At 38.7% G+C, this 18,223-nt stretch overlaps 2 protein-coding genes across 3 annotated transcripts in view; both read left to right on the forward strand.

Moving 5' to 3' along the window:
- The window catches only part of LOC144637401 (uncharacterized), a 37,701-nt gene extending 26,742 nt beyond the window's left edge, over nucleotides 1–10,959 (forward strand). The window contains exons 5-15 of one of the 2 annotated variants that reach the window (XM_078496468.1): nucleotides 866–1,096; nucleotides 3,094–3,474; nucleotides 3,691–4,035; nucleotides 4,673–4,846; nucleotides 5,479–5,566; nucleotides 6,279–6,320; nucleotides 6,881–6,931; nucleotides 7,319–7,456; nucleotides 8,432–8,617; nucleotides 8,999–9,116; nucleotides 9,485–10,959. In XM_078496468.1, the coding sequence (XP_078352594.1) occupies nucleotides 866–1,096; nucleotides 3,094–3,474; nucleotides 3,691–4,035; nucleotides 4,673–4,846; nucleotides 5,479–5,566; nucleotides 6,279–6,320; nucleotides 6,881–6,931; nucleotides 7,319–7,456; nucleotides 8,432–8,617; nucleotides 8,999–9,116; nucleotides 9,485–9,556 (1,826 nt within the window). In that variant the 3' untranslated portion in view covers nucleotides 9,557–10,959. The remainder of the gene's footprint in view (nucleotides 1–865; nucleotides 1,097–3,093; nucleotides 3,475–3,690; nucleotides 4,036–4,672; nucleotides 4,847–5,478; nucleotides 5,567–6,278; nucleotides 6,321–6,880; nucleotides 6,932–7,318; nucleotides 7,457–8,431; nucleotides 8,618–8,998; nucleotides 9,117–9,484) is intronic. The other variant, XM_078496469.1, reaches the window with a different exon arrangement.
- On the forward strand, nucleotides 10,403–17,648 carry LOC144637421 (uncharacterized). Its single transcript, XM_078496484.1, has 7 exons — nucleotides 10,403–11,187; nucleotides 12,599–12,634; nucleotides 13,137–13,451; nucleotides 14,646–14,945; nucleotides 15,628–15,936; nucleotides 16,747–17,043; nucleotides 17,349–17,648. Exons 1-7 carry the CDS (start codon nucleotides 11,148–11,150, stop codon nucleotides 17,564–17,566), a joined length of 1,515 nt encoding a protein of 504 aa, XP_078352610.1. The 5' UTR covers nucleotides 10,403–11,147; the 3' UTR covers nucleotides 17,567–17,648.
- The last annotated feature ends 575 nt before the right edge of the window (nucleotides 17,649–18,223 follow it).

An 18,223-nucleotide genomic window follows, 5' to 3' on the forward strand; every position in this document is an offset into this window, starting at 1 on the left:
AGTTTAAGATGGTTTTACATACACAGATGAAGAAGACGAACACAACAATCAATCTGATAGTTAGAGCGAAATAAAGTTGGTTACACATTGCATTGGATATATATGATGCGACTGTTCTCCCGAAGTATGTAAATTCTGATTGGTAGCCAACAGGTTTATTTTTGATACTGAAATTGACCATAGTAAATAAGGAACTGTCGAATATTTTTTATCAAAATCGTGTGTGCGATGCCCATTGAAGGTAAATTATTTTAAATAAATGAAGTATTTAGCGCATTTTCTTCTTAGTCCACAAGGAATTCATAGTATTTGCTGTCAATTTTCGTGAAAACGTCCTGTAGTTTCCTGCATCGACTAAATTGTTGGCGTTGTGTGACACAAGTGCCACCGGAAGCCAGAAGAAGCAAAATGTGAAAATTTGAGAGAAACTAAAATGCTGAACAAGTCCCTTGTTTACGTTTTGAGAAATAAATAAAGGAGCTACTGACGTTACGGAAGACGCATTTTAAAAAAATTGGTTATCTTAAAAATTTGGCCAATTTTCTTAGTTTTCGTTCCTAATAATCTTTCACATATGTAATCATCTTTGTTTATTTTTGGTTTGTTATTGTAAAGAACCGAAAGTAACAACCTCCCGGAAGCAGTTATCATGCGAAAATAGCGATAAAATTTCACAGCTGTTGGCAAATCCCAAATCCGAGAGTAACGACGCTCCTCAAGCGACCTTAGCTCAAAAGTAACTTGACTTGTTATTCAGAGACAAGGGAGAGGTGTCCGCCTTACTTTGGTTTTTTTATATTGTTTTATGGTTTCCTTTTATCCTATCGACCCCGTTAGAATCATCACGTTAAATGTTGATTTATAGACTCCGTTCGCTGGCCAGGCGGAAAATACGGGATACCGAAACCTGCATCCGGGTGTCCTTTGGCTGATGGCTTTCAGTGGCAGGAGGGATGGAGATCTCAGGGCACAAATGGAACATATTCGGACAACGAAAAATCCGCTGAATTTCACATTGATGGAAAAGTAGATAGCGAGAAAGTGAACAGATCGTTTTGTATTAAAAAATCTAGGGCTGGGCCAAACTGGCCACCAGGTAAGTAAAAGATTTTTAATCTAATTAACCTGCGATCAAGCCTCTTAGAGAGCCTGATCACAAATTAGTTACGAAACAGATTTTTTTTTCGGAGAAAAGAAAGAAAGTATATTGTGACAGCCATGTCAAACATTGTGCGAGATTGCAAACTCTATGCGGTAAAATTGAAAGTAAAAACAGAAAAAAAAATTAACAAACATTGCTAAGCATTTCAATGGAATTCAGTAGAACTTCGAAATTTGTTTTCGATGTTTGGTGTCGTTAGAAAAAAAATGATTTCTTTTGATAAGACATTTTGTATAGGTAATCACATGATTTCGAGTGCAATTTGGGATAAATAAGCACGAGTAAATTTTTCAAAGGCTAACAAAATTGCATGATCCCGTAGGGCGAGTGCAATTTGTAGTCTTTGAAAAATTTCCGAGTGCTTATTTATCCCAAATTGCACGAGAAAAATCATGTAATTACTTATTTATAATATTCCATTCTCGACCCCAGAGCGCTTCTCTTTTGCGCATGACTGACGGCGAGAAGAGCTCTGGGAAACTCCACGCAAGCGTAGCCAAAATCTAGCTACGAAGACTCTATTGCGCACGCTCCACATTTATTCACCAGAGACTAGACTCCGGCGTTTTATGCAAATCTAGATCGTGTCACGTTATATTGTAATCAGTGCTGTTTTTGGACGATTGTCTGTTGTTAAACAACGTTATACATTAAACATGCTTATTTAAGTAAGAAAGAATTGCTCCGAGACTGTTCATATCGTCTTCAAACAGAAATACATCCGAAAACAGCACATATTACGATTGCGTGCACAATCTTTGATTTGCATAAGGCACAAACATTCAATTCCCTAGGGGCCAGGACAACCATTCCGACGCACGTTTAAATTTTGGTGGGTTACAGATTGACCAATCAGAGGTGTTTTCATTGTTTCAACGAACTTCAAATGAGAATAGGTTCTGTTCCAGGGTTGCCCAGAGCTCTTCTCGCCGTCAGACATGCGCAAAAGAGAAGTGCTCTGGGGTCGAGAATGATAATATTCATGAAAAAAATTGCGAGAAAATAACATGCGCAAATCTCGTACAAAGACAATTCATTCAAACTCGGCAAATATCATCACGCGTTCATTCAAAACAATTAAGGTCAAAGCCAAAACAACGTACAGGTTCCTCAATGTTTTAAAAGTTTTTTAGTCAAAAAAACTGGCTTATAAGTCAAACGAATTGTCTGAATAAAAGATGCTGGGTTTTACCTCTTCCAAAGATTTCCTTTTGGGTTCATAATCTTCGAAAATGTGTTTGTTGTGTTTGAATTCAGCGAATTCGGCGTAAATAAATTTGCTCAAGCAAAGCGTGAAGCTTAGTCAGCTTGTAGTTTCGATTTTGTCGGCAATTTCCTTCTTAGGAAACCAGTTATTCCAAAACGAGAACGAAAAACCAGTGCTTTTCACTGCTATGGTATTTGCAGCTGTCTTCTGGTCCTCTACTGTGCTCAAAACGCCAGCCATTGTTATTTACTCGCATCTCGAAGCAGATCCAAACTTCGCGCCTTTTAAATCGCGTGGAAGCATTTGATTGGCCCCCTGTGGCTGCCTTAGTTTATTAACCAATCAGCATGCCGCGTTTGTTTCTCTTTTTTGCACTGAATTTCGTCATTTCTGCATCGAATTTCTTAACAACTGCATTTCTCTAAGCCAATCAGATTCGAGAAATGTTTTGATGTATATTATTAAAAAAGTAACACGGATTCCGTCTTAAAGTCATCGAATGCTTCTTGTAGAGTTATCGAAACAGAGTATGTCCATCCTTAAAATATAGAAATATAAAATGAAAAGTGGAATAAAACTCAGTATTTTTTCCGTTTAGTTGTTTTATGTCATGTTTATTTGTTGATGTTATTCGGCAGGTTCGTGAAAGTAACCATATAAGATCGGTATAGTGCCCAAAAAATGTACATTTGATGAGCGAATTCACTGCTCCCTCTCTCTCTAGGTCAATATTGTATCTATAAGTTTAAACCCTGCCCGGACAATTTGACCCAAGGATCTGTCTTTTGGGATGATGACAACACTTTGAAAGCAAACAGCGAGGGCGGACTACTTCCTGGTGGTAAATATAACGAGAACACATGGATATATTTTTGCTGCAAAACAGACGGAAACAAAGCTGAACCTATCCACCTCCCAACTAAATCTCCATTTTACCTGCTGGCTTACAAGTCAAAGAAATGCCAGATGGTCAAGTGGGCGGTGGCTAGTCTGGAGTGGATATATTATGACACAGAGCGCAGAAATAACAAAGACAGGGTCTATGGAGAGTACCCTTACGATGCTGGAAAAAATCACCCCACCATTTACTACTGTTACTACCGAGGTGAGAAAACAAGCCTTGTTACTAGCGTTGAATCAAACTATATATATGCATCTATTTTCTTTCAATTTAGTAAATGATATTAAGTAGTTGGTCCTCTGGTAATCATTCTGCGTCGAGAGTGGGTGACTTTTTCGGACGTCCAAAAATATACAGTACAGGTGAACATAGGTGGCAAACATTCCTTAAACGAGCATTAATTGTCTTTAATTTTTTTAGGGTGTAGTGGAACCCTTAGCGCAAGCAGCGGCACTTTGCAGTCACCCAACATCTCGGATGCACAGTACTGCTCTTGGAGGATAATAGTTAATACAACCCAATATATCCACTTGGCAATCAAGTACTTTAGTCAACAAGACGAGAACGGGAGTGACGAGCTGTACGTGTATGATGGAGAGAATGCAACAGGGGAGGTGCTGGGAGTGTTTAATGGAAGTCACCCTCCCCCTGAAGAAGGAATCTACTCCTCGTCAAATCGCATTTTTATTATCTTCAAATCAGATAAGAATGGCTCTAACACCGGGTTCAGTGCTTCATATTGTGGTATCAATACCCTGGCCATGGGTAAGTGTTTTTAACTTTTGTAGTCTCTATGGGTTCAGTTGAAAGCATTTCAGTTGGACACTCAACTGGTCTTGTGGCGATGCTTAACAGCGGCTAAATGTGCTTTTTGGTACGGTTTTATTACTTTTTTATCGTTATTAAACATTTTTTTGTTTTAACTGTCTAAACATTTTAAAACGAGGACGTTTCGGTTAAAAACTTTAATAGGCTGATGTAAATGGGACGATTTTAAGAACGCTAGAACCTCGCTAGGAATTGTGCAAAAATTGTTAATGTCTGAAATGTAATATATTCAGTAATTGAACTTGGTTTGCGAATAGAATAACATGCTTTTAAAATATACTCCGTGACCACTGGAAACTGTTGACTGTTTGTATACACATGTACTGAAGACTGAAGCCTTTGTCGTATTCTTATAAAATTAATGATGTGTCAGCGGCGGATCCAGACCTTCAGGTAAGTTAGGGGCCCGATCATCCAGAGCCTGAAATAATAATTTTTCTCGCCCCTGCGGTTCTTAGTATTGGCAAAAAATAAGGTGGGGCCCCGGGGCCCCCTGGGACCCTTCCCTGGATCCACCACTGTGTGCTAAGAGAAATAACTTAACAAACGTGTTTGGAATTATTTTTCTTACCAGCGCCCTGTGTTACGACGACAAAGCGCCCAGAATTAACGACATTGCCTTCTGTTACTCCTAAAACATTACATACGACGGAAAATACGGCGTCTAGTAAAGAGACAATACCAGCAACTGAAGGGCCATCAAAGGATGAAGGGGAAAAAGGTCAAAGAGGGCGACCAAAGGGAAAAGGTGACACATCTAAAGAAAGTATTTACAGTTTTACAAACTATACAATAGAGCGTTTTTCACTTGAGTGTCGAAAGTAAATTGCATTTGCTTTGGTATTGCATTGCTACGCTTAGAGATTAGCTTAAAAATCTCGCGCCACTTTCTCAGCCAATCGGAACTAAAACCAAAACCAATCGTGACTCGCTCGCGCACGTTTTTTTCCGCGCTTCGTGACGGCTACATGTATTTGCTTTGAATTTCAATTGGTTGACTGGATTGTCTGTGTCATTTGTGATTGGCCAGAGTTATTACTTTGGTTTTGGTTTTACGAAACTCAATTGAAAACTGCTCTAACTAACGCTTGTATGATGTGATTGGTCAAATGTAGCTCACTATTGTACCGGTAAACCGTAATTTTCCAGCAGTTGTAGCCTGCGAGCATGCTCTCTATTCGGGGGCAAAGTGAATTGAACTCTTCGAGCGCCGAAGTCGCGATCCCGCGAGTTCCGAAGCTGGCTGGGAGAGCGAAGCGAGGCGCTATAGCAGTTGCGTTTTGTTTAAAATCCTAGTAGAATGTCACGACTGTGAAACAACCATCTGTACCCTTTAGTCTCTTTACCCAACTGACTTTTTCTATTAAATCTGTCTGACAGGTTTTAGTGTCATAGCTGTTGTCGTGCCCATTGTGTCAGGTTTCATTTTGATTGTTCTTCTCGTCCCTGCATTCGTCTATTGGAGAAGGTAAGAGAACGTGTAGCAAACAGATGCTTCACAGACGTTTTAAATTTTCAAAGAAAAGCCAATGACTGGCTTTTTAGCTGGCATCAGTCACGCACATTATAATTGCACGATGCCTATATTTCGTCATGAAATCCTTGCCTATCTGTCATCCGTTCATACCAGATATCCAGTGATATACTACGTAGTTTGCCATATCTGGAAGTACCCTCAAGAGGTCTTGTCGAACATTTTGCAAAGCATGGCTTAACCACAGTTTATGTAGCCATAAAACTGCGTTTCATTGACAATTTGCTAAATAATGAGGCAATTGTCCCGCTCAATATTGGGGGATATTGTCTGATTAAATGGCTTATTGCCCACGTGGCCAACGGTCCTGTCGCTTGTATCAGGCGATATTCCACACAACGGGCTACGATTGCCGTCTAATGAATATTACAAGTATAAAAATATCGTGGTTTATCATAATGTTTTGGAAGGTAAAACATTTTGGTGCATTTTGCATTTTGGTGACTTTATTTACTGGAAACATTCACCTTAATTTTGCTTATAAGGTTTTCCACCTTACAGTAATTTTCAGAGAACTAATTGCACTGTTTTTATTGGTATTATAACTTGGCTGAAAAAATATAACACTTTCAGTTAGCCAACTGAACAATACTGTGGATTACTTTACCCTTATTATTTATAAGTTTGCTTTTTTGTTTTCTCTTAGGAAGAAGACCAAAAAAGATGCAAGTAAAGTTAGTTTTTCGAGGTACATAAAAACTTAATAGCTTTAGAAGCCTGACTGGCAATTTCAAAACACGGACTTGATAATTTAGGACTAAGCCGAACTTCCGTTTTTATCTGAATGATGAGGAAGCTATTAGACGATAATACACGGCAGCTCTTACGTGAACTTCTTTTACCTTAAGTTTAAATCAAAAGGTGTTGTTTTAAGAACAAGTAACAACTTAAAAGTTGTTACTAGGCACTCAGCATATTCTTTTGGAAATCGGTGAATGTGATTGATGCTTCCATGGTTGATAAAGCACGGTCGCGCACGCGTTGTCCTTGAAAAGGAAAATAATTCTTGATTTTACTGCTACTCTTTATGGTTTTACTAAAACATTTAGACTTTTTCGCCCAGCCCTTCTTTCCTGGGTGCAATAGTCAACTCAGCTGCGCCTAGTAGATTATTCGCTCATCATAAGGAAACTCGAGCTCTTAGTCTAGATGATAAATAGTTCAGCTTATATTCAGCCGAGAGAGAATATGTTTTATATGACATGCATCCAGATGGTCCTGATGACTATCCGTTGTTGATATTTTTAGGGCAAGCGGCGATGGAAACCCCATTTCAGTTGGTAATCCGTATTACGGCCGGTAAGAATAATGGGTAATGAAATCGAGCACCGTGTAAACAGTCACTATTCTGCTAGTTGAAAACGCATTCCGTAACCTTTCTAATTTACCTTTTAGCAAACTATCCCAGCACTAGCCTACCTCATAAAATGTTCAGATATTTGTTTTCCCAAGAAAAAGAACAGGAAGAAAGGCGGCTTTAGTTTGTGTAACGAATATTGTTTTTACTAAACTAAACCTGTGATCATGCCCTCCCTCCCTATTTATCACTCCAGTAAAGGAAAGAACACAAAATTAAAGGTCCATATAACCAGGATTTATAATTATATTATAGTACTCATTCGCTTCGTTTGACCACCCTAAGCACAACGTCTAATTACTTGTATCTCTCTGCCTTTTGTTTCACAGTGACGTGATTATTGCAAACACACACGAGTTATACACTGAGCCGATCACAAAGCAAAAGAAAAAGAATGGCGAGGAACATTACATGGATCTAATCCAAAAAAATCGAGATTCATTGTACGAGACTACAGCCACCGAAAGGTTTGTTTTTCTCGAACAAAATCTTTATTTAACATTCACTAGAAGTTACGATTAATTTGTTGTTATTTTTTTTTTTGTTTTTCCCACTATGTTCTTAACAAGTGTAATATTGGCTGTTTTTATGCTAGAGACGATAATGTCGTCAGACGACTTTAACGTCTAAGACGTTAAAGGCGTCTGTTATAAAAACGGGACGCCTTTAGTAGACAGCTTTTCAGAAAAAAAAAAAAGACTGGGTTCGACACTCGGAGGACACTGGACACGAAGACGTAAAGCCATCACTCCCATCAGACGTTAACGGCGTCTGTCTTATTTACTGTTTTCATACTAGTTCACGACGTCCCGTTTTTATACTAGACGGCTTTAACGTCTGAGACGTTAAAGCTGTCCGATAAGAGCGTCGTTTAGACGCTCTTACGAAAAGACGTTAAAGCCATCAGACGTTAAAGGCGTCTGTCTCATTTACCGTTTTTATACTAGACGTTAATGTCATCTCGAGACAGCTTTAACGTCTACGACAGCTTTAACGTCTCTAGCATAAAAACGGCCATTTTGCATGTTTTGTTCTGTTCTGGGTTTATTATGCTTTGATACTTTACTTACTTACTGATCTGGAGGCTCGTGGGAAATTTTTTTGTAACGTGTATTTTATAGTATATATTATATTGTACTGTAATAGGTAAAGCACACTGAAGTTTAGCTTGAAATTGTAATGGCCGTTTTCACACTAGAGACGGACAAATCGTCTTAGTGTGAAAACGGGACGGACACGATTTTGGACGTACAAGTCATCTAAAATTGTCCGTCGATTTGGCCGTCTACGAAGACGATTTTTCGAGAACGACTTGGCCGTCTAGACGGACAAGTCGCCTAAATGCCGTCTTAAATTCACACTAGACGAACAACTCGTCAGACGACTTGTTCGTCTTGTAGTGTGAAAACGGCCAATGTTGTCTTTCCTTTGATTATTCATAGTGATTTGGTTATCGCAAACACAAATGGGAAGTGTTTATCAGAAGAAACAGAGTTGTACACGGAACCGGTCACGAAGCACGAAAGAAAGAATGGGGAAGAACATTACCTGGATTTAAACAAAGAAAACCAAGAATCACTGTACGAGACTGCGGATGTTGATGCTGTATTGAACCCTGTTTACGAAAGGTTTGATTTTGTTAAACCTTTGACTACTAGTTGTTGTTGTTGTTGTTTTACTCGGTTTGTCGAAAGGGGCTAATCCCGGGCTATGTCACGATATTTAAAGTTATTTTTCAGGGGGTTTCAAATTTATGAAACCCCCAAAATAATAGTTTACCAAGGAAGGAAAACAACAAAGAAGTTATAACAAACCTAAAATAAGCAGGGATAGATACGATGAGGGAAGATAGAAAAGGAATTATAAACAGCAAACCTAAAACATTGACCAATTTTTCTAACATGCGTTGGGCGTGACAGCTTGAAATGTAATAAACTTGTTTTTTTTTTTCGCACAGTTTTTGCATTTCTCTTTTATTTTTAAGAATTTTGTTACGGTTTTTTCTTCAGCTCCCCCTGTAGAAACACTGACGAGGAGCTGCCTTTGTACATGGAACTAGAAAAAGAGAATCCCTTGTATGAGGTTTCCACCGCCGATGCTGTGTTGAATCCCATTTATGATAGGTTGGTTTCCTTAAACTAAAATTTGAACTATTTTTCTCTAACCAACTGCTGTCGGGAACGTGTGGGTTTCTTATTTCTCCCATGCCCGTCCCAAACTGAATAGAAGTTACTTAGTGAGTGACTTACTTGATTGACAGAGTTTAGTATTTACCAGCTCTGTTTTGTACTATTTTTTGACATTTAAGCAATGATATTATGCCGGTTCAGCTCGGTTCCCTATCAAACACTGTTTTGGACAAACAGGTACAAAGCATTCCGCCCTCTCTTTCTCTCTTCGTTTATTTATATTTTGTAAAATACAATATACATTATTGTACTTAGGGTGAGCGCAAATTCAATGCTGTAAATTAAAATTTTCTTTGCTTTTTGCAGCTCCACCTGAAGAAGGACGAAGGTTGCCCAAGAAAGGAAGATTATTTGCTGACGAACACAACACTCCGCTAAATAGTTACATTGATAGTTAGAGTTTGATGTGTCACTGTAGGTAAAAGTTAAACGGTTATAGTATAAGAATGTTAACCTCACTAGCATTGAAAATCCATTTACAAATAACTTATTATCTTAGACAGCGGAGTAGGTCGTTGTTTTAGAAATAAGGAATAGTATTCCCACCTTTCTTAAAATTAAAACCTGTTTTGGTCTTTCCAAAGAATAGTTTGCAATTTTGAATAGATAGGTCCCTGCGAGAGAGACTCAAAGGGCAGTGTGTTAAAATGTAATAATAACCTGCTCAAGTTTCTCGTTTCGTAGGAAAGAGAGGAAGAATAAGCAAGTATACACTTACCCATCATAAGTACGATGTAGGTGGCGCATAGCAGTCATCCTCTTTTTTTGCTTAGTCCATTCCATTCCAAACTAAGGTGAAGGGCCCGGTGGAAAACCTCCATTGTTAGAAAAAAATTGGTTTGATAGGAGCGTTTTAAGGTTTCTGTATACTATATATCTTAATGGCAATAACTTTGTCCCTTGCTACCATTTGAGTTGTCAACCTTTTTCTCGACAGCGAACTTGCTCATTGTTTGCAACATTCCGTTCACTGTTGAAAATATTTGGGTCTTGCTGTGGTTTTATAACTAATAGTTCCTAGCCCACCTCGGGCAACTATCTAATTAATCACAAATGCGAGTAATTTATCAAAGCGTTTTCATATGATCCAGAAAAATTGATTTCCCTTCAACGATATTGAAACTGCTAAACAGCGTGTTGCTTGTCACCCTCCCCCAGAGGGGGGCTTAATAGGATGCGTAGTGGATTGTGAGACTGCCAGTGATATTTTTACTGGCACCTTACTGTGTAACGCAAGTCAAGTTTAGCTGGAGGGGTAATAATTATAGATATACCTTCTTTACGACCCTGACCTCAAAGTCAATGGTGTAATTGAAGAGTATCAACGGCGGCAATTTATCACGGAAAAGCTACACTTGTTTTGGGTTGAAAACTAGTCGTAATTTTTACACTAATGTCTTTCAAATGGAAACATCTTTGTCTTGTAGATATTTTAGTACGTGAAAGGATTGCCGTAAGCGATATTTGAGAAACAGATATTCATACGATGATTGAGACATCACATGATATGTCTGCGAAAATCTTCCTATATGTTACAAATTTGGTCTTAGTTTACGTTTGAAGTTTAAAAAAAAGTGTTTTTGCCTAGACATAGCAGACGATTAGGATTTATAACGGTTTTTAAGCCATAAGATTTACAGCTCATCGAACCGAATAGAAGGGTCAATCCGATCTACTTATATGAAACGGATATGCATAAAGGAATCAACAGCTGTTCTTGTATATTGCAGACGAATCCTCTGAAGTCAGTTGAGCGAATACTAATAAAGGCAGTTTAATAATCCTGGCAGTCATTGTTTTGAACAGAGTCCCCAGTAATTAAATCACTTTAAAACAACTCTTCAGATTTGTGTACACGATTCATACGTCACAGGTCAGCTTAGTAACAAATGAAAATGCATAAGGTAACACTTATAAAGCCGAGCAGAATCACGGACACACGTTGTAAACAGTGTGAAATTCCTAAACAATGAATGGTACAAGAGCAGCCCAGTTTATTCTGTTGGCAGGTATGTAAATCGAGTTGTTTTAGTAGGAACAAAGCCATAATACGCAAAGATATCTTTGCCATAATTACGAGCTTCATTCCATCGCGTGGTTTACGTGTTTACAAATAGCATTTATAAGATGTTTAACCTTCCAATTATGTGAAATCTATCGACTGAAAAGTCCTGCCCAGCCTTGAGCCATATTGTTTTGGCAGCCAAGATATCGCATGCATTTTAGCCGGCAAAGTTGTGCAACTATTATACGCACTGTACAACCGATGAAACTGCAGATCTCTGACAGATTTCATCGCCGCACAACATTCTCTTCCTTGGCAACGTAGAGCTTCAAAATGTCGCCACAGTTTGTTTTGTCTTAACGAAGAAAAGAATTACGTTTCCCCTTCGTCTCAAATCTTTCTTTGCGATCTTAAGAACTTGTGCCTCGCAGTAAAGAAGTTCGTGTACAAAGGGCCATTAGCAAGCTATTAATGCGAGGTAATTGTGGAGCACGGGACAATGGAAAGAAAATAATGTAATTGTCTTCCATACACAAGTTTTTATTTTGTCAAAACCAGGAGTGTTCATCAAACCCAGTGTGTCTTTTACATGGAAACCCGCTGTGGAATTGTTTTGCCATGTCAGTTAAAGGATATAATTTATCTTCTGCTTTGTCGTTGATAAATGCCATCATGACCAGCGCTCCGAGCGGACGCTCTCATCTATTTTTCTTGCAATCTACTTACATGTTAATCATGCTAATTAAACAAGTTGATACGAAGGCAGATTGGCAGATTACTCATCCGTGCTTTTATTTTTTTGTAAAAAATGTTTTGAAAACAAACATTGTGTGACAGCCCAGTCAAAGGTCCTAGAAAAACAGGAAAGAATCACTCCTACATTTTATTTTACCGGGAAAAGGGTGCTTGTACACAGGGTCAGCAGTAGAAAATATTAGGACTCCATAAAACAAATTCCGAAAGCAACGCATGTAAGTAGCCTCCTACGCAGACGTTCTTTTGGGTCGTCTCGGAAGATAGATTGCACGACGAGCCAAAAGAATGCCTGCGTCAATGGCTACATAAGAAAGCGGCCTTGAGAGGTCCTAACACAGGGGTACAAAATTACTCTTGTTTCTTTGGCCATGCCGCTATTCCAACAAAAGAATGCAATATTTATTCCCTTGTGCTGCGGTATATTGGAACAATTTTTAATATAGCCGGAATACCGGTTTCAGAAAAAGCTTTAAATAAGAAATTTAAATAACAAAGAAAAGCTTGATCTGTCTGTTTATTTAAATGCCTTTAGAGTCTTATTCTCGATACCCTTTTCACGCAATAAGTCACGCAATACAAGTAGAGGACTTGGGCTGGGTGAAATGCTTCGTGACAGCTCATCAGACAATAATTAACAATGTTCAAATATTTTCTGACAGGAATCATTTTGTTAAAGACCTCGGCAAAAGATATAGGTAAGACAGCACGGTTATTGTGTAGGGACTGTGTTATGCACGGCAGAGTTAATTTAAGTTAATTTAAAATGCCCTTAATGTTTAAGAAAAAAATACTTCTATGGATCTGAAGTAAAAAAACACAGCTTCAATACGACCAAATGTGTCTCCCGGACGCTATAATTTAAAGTTACAAGCAAACGAGATTAAGTTTGAAAACAGTTCAGTCTAACAGTATTTCAAAAACCCATATCGCAATCCGTTTCAATCTTTTTCGCTTTTGGTCATCCGTACCTATTTTTGTATTTGTTGTTACTGAAATGTTGCTTTACCGTTTTAAGCAGTAATTTCTATTTTTACTGAATTTGGTGGTAGTCCCTAAGCCTAAATTTGGGTAAAATCCGTGAGAAAGTTTCTTTAAACAGTCAGCACTACATGGGGCTTTTTCTGTCACTATTTGCTTGCGTCGATTAGTCAGAATACCTTTCGCTCTAATTATTGCATAATACTCTTTATATTTAAGTCCGTTTGGTGGAAGGACCAACTGCTAGAGAGGGCCGAGTGGAGGTATACAATTCCGACGCCTGGGGTGTAGTGTGCGGTGAACTCTGGGATAAGGTAGATGCCAATGTCGTTTGCCGAATGTTGGGCTATGGTGGAGCCGTGGCATATCAACAGAATATCACTTTTGAGCAGAAAAATGACACTGTGTGGCTGAGTCGTGTACAATGTATTGGAAATGAGAGTTCTCTTTCTCAGTGTGCCCACGCTGGGTGGGGAAAGCACACCTGTAATTCAAGTCAAGCTGCAGGTGTCACGTGTCTTGGGCGAGACAGGAGTGAGTATGTTTCACTGTTCTATAGTATTACTGTTAGAAGCGATATGTGTGGTCGAATGGTTAGTGTATTGGTTCTTTTATCTACAGGTCTGGATTTGTTCCTCATCCGCCTCCTTGTGAGGGATGTCTTTGTTCACTAGAACTGAAGGAAGACATGCTTAGGCTACCTCATGTAACCAAAAATTGGGGAAAGCAGAGAGTGTGTTATCACTCTCTGAAAGACTGGAATAACCTAGACAGAGACACTAGAAATGCACTTGATTTTGTAAATTTTAAGCGTAGCGTTCTAAGTAGGTTTTTTAGTTAATTCTTTCTTTTGTATTCAAGTTAGTTTTTAATAATAGTTTTTAATTCTTAGGTATTTTTCGTTTTATTGTATATAGTCTTATTAAGTATTTTTAATCTTAGTTAGGACCTTTCTGAAAACCACTGTATAGTGAATGAGGGCTTTCTAATAAAAGATTATTATTATTATTATTATTATTATTATTATTATTATTATTATTATTATTATTATTATTATTATTATTATTATTATTATTATTATTATTATTATGAACGTTTTATACCCATGAGCTTTTATACTAGCCTATTGTGCTTACCAAGAAAAATCCAGTTGGGAGTACAAAAGCAATGAATAGATCCCGGGAGGGGGGGGGGGGGGGGCGGGGATAGATATGATATAGCTGACGCATGCTCATTCAACATACAAGAATTACCCTGGGTATTATGGCAAGATAAACCCATTGTATACATTCCCTGACTGCATCGTCAATTCTGCAATGGAAGGAATTCTCTTGCCTTCGGACTGGCTGTATAGACGAACGTAGATTGCTATTGAGGAGTTTTTTTGTGTGTATACCGGTTTCCGACTGTTAGAGCGGTTTTCACTTGAGTGTCGAAAGTAATTTGCGTTTGCTTTGGTTTTGCGTTCACTACGCTTAGTGATTGGTTTAAAAATTTCGCGCCACTTTCTCGGCCAATCAGAAGTAAAACCAAAACCAATTGTGACTCGCTCGCGCACGTTTTCCCGCGCTTCGTGCCAACTACATGTATTTGCTTCGAGTTTTGATTGGTTCACTGGATTGTCTGTGTCCTTTGTGATTGGCCAGAGTAATTACTTTGGTTTTGGTTTTACGACACTCAATTGAAAACTGCTCTATAAACAAGTTATTTTTTATTTCATTGCTTTAGATATCTCCTCAGTGGCACCACAGTTTATTTCAAGTACCCTGGACACCATAACCATATCGTGTAACATGCCTGGCGTGACATTAATGACGTATGCGGTACAAATATGGTCAAGAACTACTAAGAAATGGCTTGACACCAAATGTAGACATGGCAACGTGAACGGGTCGTGTGTTGTAAGAAACCCTTGTGCGAATATAACTGTCGAGGGTCTTATTCCTGGGCATGCTTACTACTTCAGATTTGTTTCTCCTTCGTTTGAGTCCAGCCAGGGATCACATGAAATGGTAACCAAAAAACTAGGTAAGACACGGTCTTGGGGGTAATCCCTATTGTAGAATATACGGGGAAGCTCCACCAAAAAGGGTTTCATGTACCTTTTTCAGGCTGAACAGAAGGTATACAAAAGGGTAGGGATTCTATGGGTTGGAGTACATGTATACCAAAAGATAGGGGAAAATGTCTGTATGTGAAACGGGTACCTTTTTCTATCGAAAGTATACGAAAGGATTGCCTTTTCTGCAAAAAAAGGTACCGTATTTTCTCGATTAAACGCCGGGTCTCCAAGGTGGACTTGAATATAGGCCCCTATAAAGGTATTTATTTAAGGTATGGTTAGCTGTAGCTATATCAGCCAGATACGTAGTAGTTAGAAACAACGAATAAAAACCGTTGCTAAATGAAAACTAGGCTCGAAAAACAACAGGAGTCAAATAAACGACGGGTCCACCAGGTGAAGTTTGTAATAAACGCCGGGGGCGTCTAATCGAGAAAATACGGTAAACAGGCGCGTAGCCGTCAGAATCTTTTTATGCGAGTGACCGGGCTAAAAGAATGAACGGGTTTCTAAAAGGAGCAAGAATCTCAACACTTTAAGCCCCTATGACACAAAAGGTCTTCCAAGCTGCATTATGCCTTTACAATCATACACGAGTAAGAAGGGGTAAACCTAACGTTTATTACTTCAATATTTTTTGTCTTCAAGGTTATCCCACTGCTCCACGTTTTGTCTCTAGAACTAACAGCTCTATTACATTAATATGGGAGTCAGCCGCGTCAGAGTCTACGAACTTCTCGGTAGAAATGAGGTGCTGTCAACAAAAGACATGGACAGAAGCGCATTGTAAAGAAAATCTGTTTGGTAAAGGCTGTACTGTTAGTCGTACTACAGCGACTGTAACTGGTCTAAAGCAAAATAAGGTGTATTACTTTAGAGTGTACGCGGTTTATAAGAGTTGGAAGAGCGCAACGAGTGCCGCAAGTGAAGCAATGAGAACACAGTCAGGAAAGGCAGGTAAGGATCTGTTAGGGTAGTCCGCCATCTTAGGGTACCCGCAGCATTAAAGTCGTCGGTACCCATTTATACCCCTGAGTGGAGAGAGGAGCTGTAAGAGTTGAGAGGTGTCTTTTCCAAAAACACAATGCAGAGCCTCGGTCAGGACTAGAACACATACCACTCGATCCGAAGTCCAGCGCGCTACCCATTACGTCATCGAGCTTCCCATGCACTCTGTGGGTGCTGGCGATATTTAGAGTTGAGCAGTGATATAAATAACACTTACAGAAATATCACTAAAAGTGTTCAAGAAACTGTGCAGCTAAAAAAGAAAGCCCTGATTAAACGGGATTTAATCCCGTAACTGTGCCATGCGTTACATTAAAGGCATATTTTTTTAATAACGCTGTGGACAGGCTCAAGCCTATTTTTAAAATTGCGTTATGTATGATGTCACCATCAATACACACAAGGATATTAATCTAGGGTGTTTCCATTATTATATTTTTCACATTTTTTAAGGGATGACGTCGCTGTATGACATGAGGCGTAGACCTGGGAGAGAAACAAAGTATATTGTATGACCTTGCATTTGACCTTGCTCGCTCTCGAGAAGTATCGTATATCGAATGTTATGTTACAAGATAACGCAACTTTTGTTGAACAATCATTTAACACAAAAGTTGTCAGCCTTTTTTATTTACGTTGATTTTTTGACACATCTCCTGAAAATTATTAAAGATCCCCCTTAAGAAACGTCATCACTTCTGCACACATTGCGTGCCGTTGATATTGATTCATAACTGATAGGGTTTTTTTCTTTTTTAGATTTTCCCAAGGGTAAAATTTGGATCGCCTCACTGGCATCGCAGTGTGTAACGTCACAAATCGGTGATACCATAACTCTGTTTTGTCATGTTCCTGGTGACAAACTAAACTTTTACAAATGGACGAAAGGAGATAGAACGATTTTTAATGGCAGTGGAGATGGTGTTCTAAATGTGTCCATTTCTTCAGTGTCTGACTTTGGGGTGTACACGTGTCATGCAATCAATTCTGAGGGCCACGCAATTTACAACATTAGCATTTGCCAAAAAACTGCTCTAGTGGAAACGGTCACGCAAGGTACAATATAAAATTAGGAGAAACAATGTCAAATTAGCTAGATTAAGGCTCGAATGTCAATATGCGCCGTGATCTTGCTGTCTTAGGGTAACCTGGTGCTAATCTTTAGGTGGGCGTGGTAGAAAGTTTTTAGAAAAGAAGTTTCCTCCACCCCTTGATAAGGCTTTATTCTGTTGTGGTTAAAATACGATGTAATAGAATCTGCAACATTAGTGACTAGAAAACAGTCTCAACACTTGTGATTAGACACTTCCTTTTTCTGCTTCGTAATTATTGCTTACCATTTGTTTCTTTTCTCTTGACAGATCCAATGAACAACATTGTTATAGCCATTATCACAACTTCTTTTATATGTTTTGGAATATTTATCATAGTACTGATTCTCATAAAAATGGCGCAAATCTACCGACGACGGAAGAAGCAATCAAAAGATAAATCTTCAGGCCGCGAGGAGGTGGCCATGCTACATTACAGGCAGAAGTCGGTCAGAAGTGGAAATAACAATGAAGAAGACCTCGACTAAATAGCTAGACTCTTCACCCCTCCCCTGCTAAACGTACACTTTCCATTAGGGACGGACCATTATTTTTTTGGAGGGAGGGGGGATGAAAAGTATTGAAAAAAATTGTTTGCAGGGCCTGAAAAGACAAAATAAATTAATAAAGATAAGATGTTCTACATGACACGAGCATGGGACAAAGAAAAAATTCTGAGTCCCCGACGGGAATCGAACCCATGGCCTCCCAGATACCGGTTGGGCGCTCTAACCAACTGAGCTACGAGAGACTCGTTGTGAGCTTGGCCATTTTACTAGGTTGATATGTGACACGCGTCCTGCATACTGCTAGGATCAGCAATGTCGAATTCATCAAGTTTTGTAGTAAATAATAAAGATGGTAAATTTTAAGCTCGGTAATAAATAATAAAGATAAGATGTTCTACATGTCCCATGCTCGTGTCATGTTATTATTTAATATTACCGAGCTTAAAATTTACCATCTTTATTATTTACTACAAAATAAATTGTTTGCAAACACGATATGTATAACAAAAAATAGTAAGAATTTCGAAAAAAATGTTTGCAGAGGTGCATAAACTAAAAAAAAAGTTTGCAGAGGAAAATTTTTCATCCCTCCCCTCCAAGAAAATAATGGTTCGTCCCTTAGGGGTCTAGCCAGGC

The sequence above is a fragment of the Oculina patagonica genome, chromosome 14 (genome assembly GCF_052425735.1).
Source record: "Oculina patagonica isolate OP01 chromosome 14, crgOcupat, whole genome shotgun sequence".
Lineage (NCBI taxonomy): Eukaryota > Metazoa > Cnidaria > Anthozoa > Scleractinia > Oculinidae > Oculina > Oculina patagonica.

Bases quoted from the DNA above. Each gene is read 5' to 3' on its own strand.
- LOC144637421 (XM_078496484.1), top strand. From the start codon at position 11,148: ATGAATGGTACAAGAGCAGCCCAGTTTATTCTGTTGGCAG. The intron at 13,452-14,645 runs GTGAGTATGTTT...TCATTGCTTTAG, and splicing joins GTGTCTTGGGCGAGACAGGA to ATATCTCCTCAGTGGCACCA. The intron at 14,946-15,627 runs GTAAGACACGGT...TTTGTCTTCAAG, and splicing joins AATGGTAACCAAAAAACTAG to GTTATCCCACTGCTCCACGT.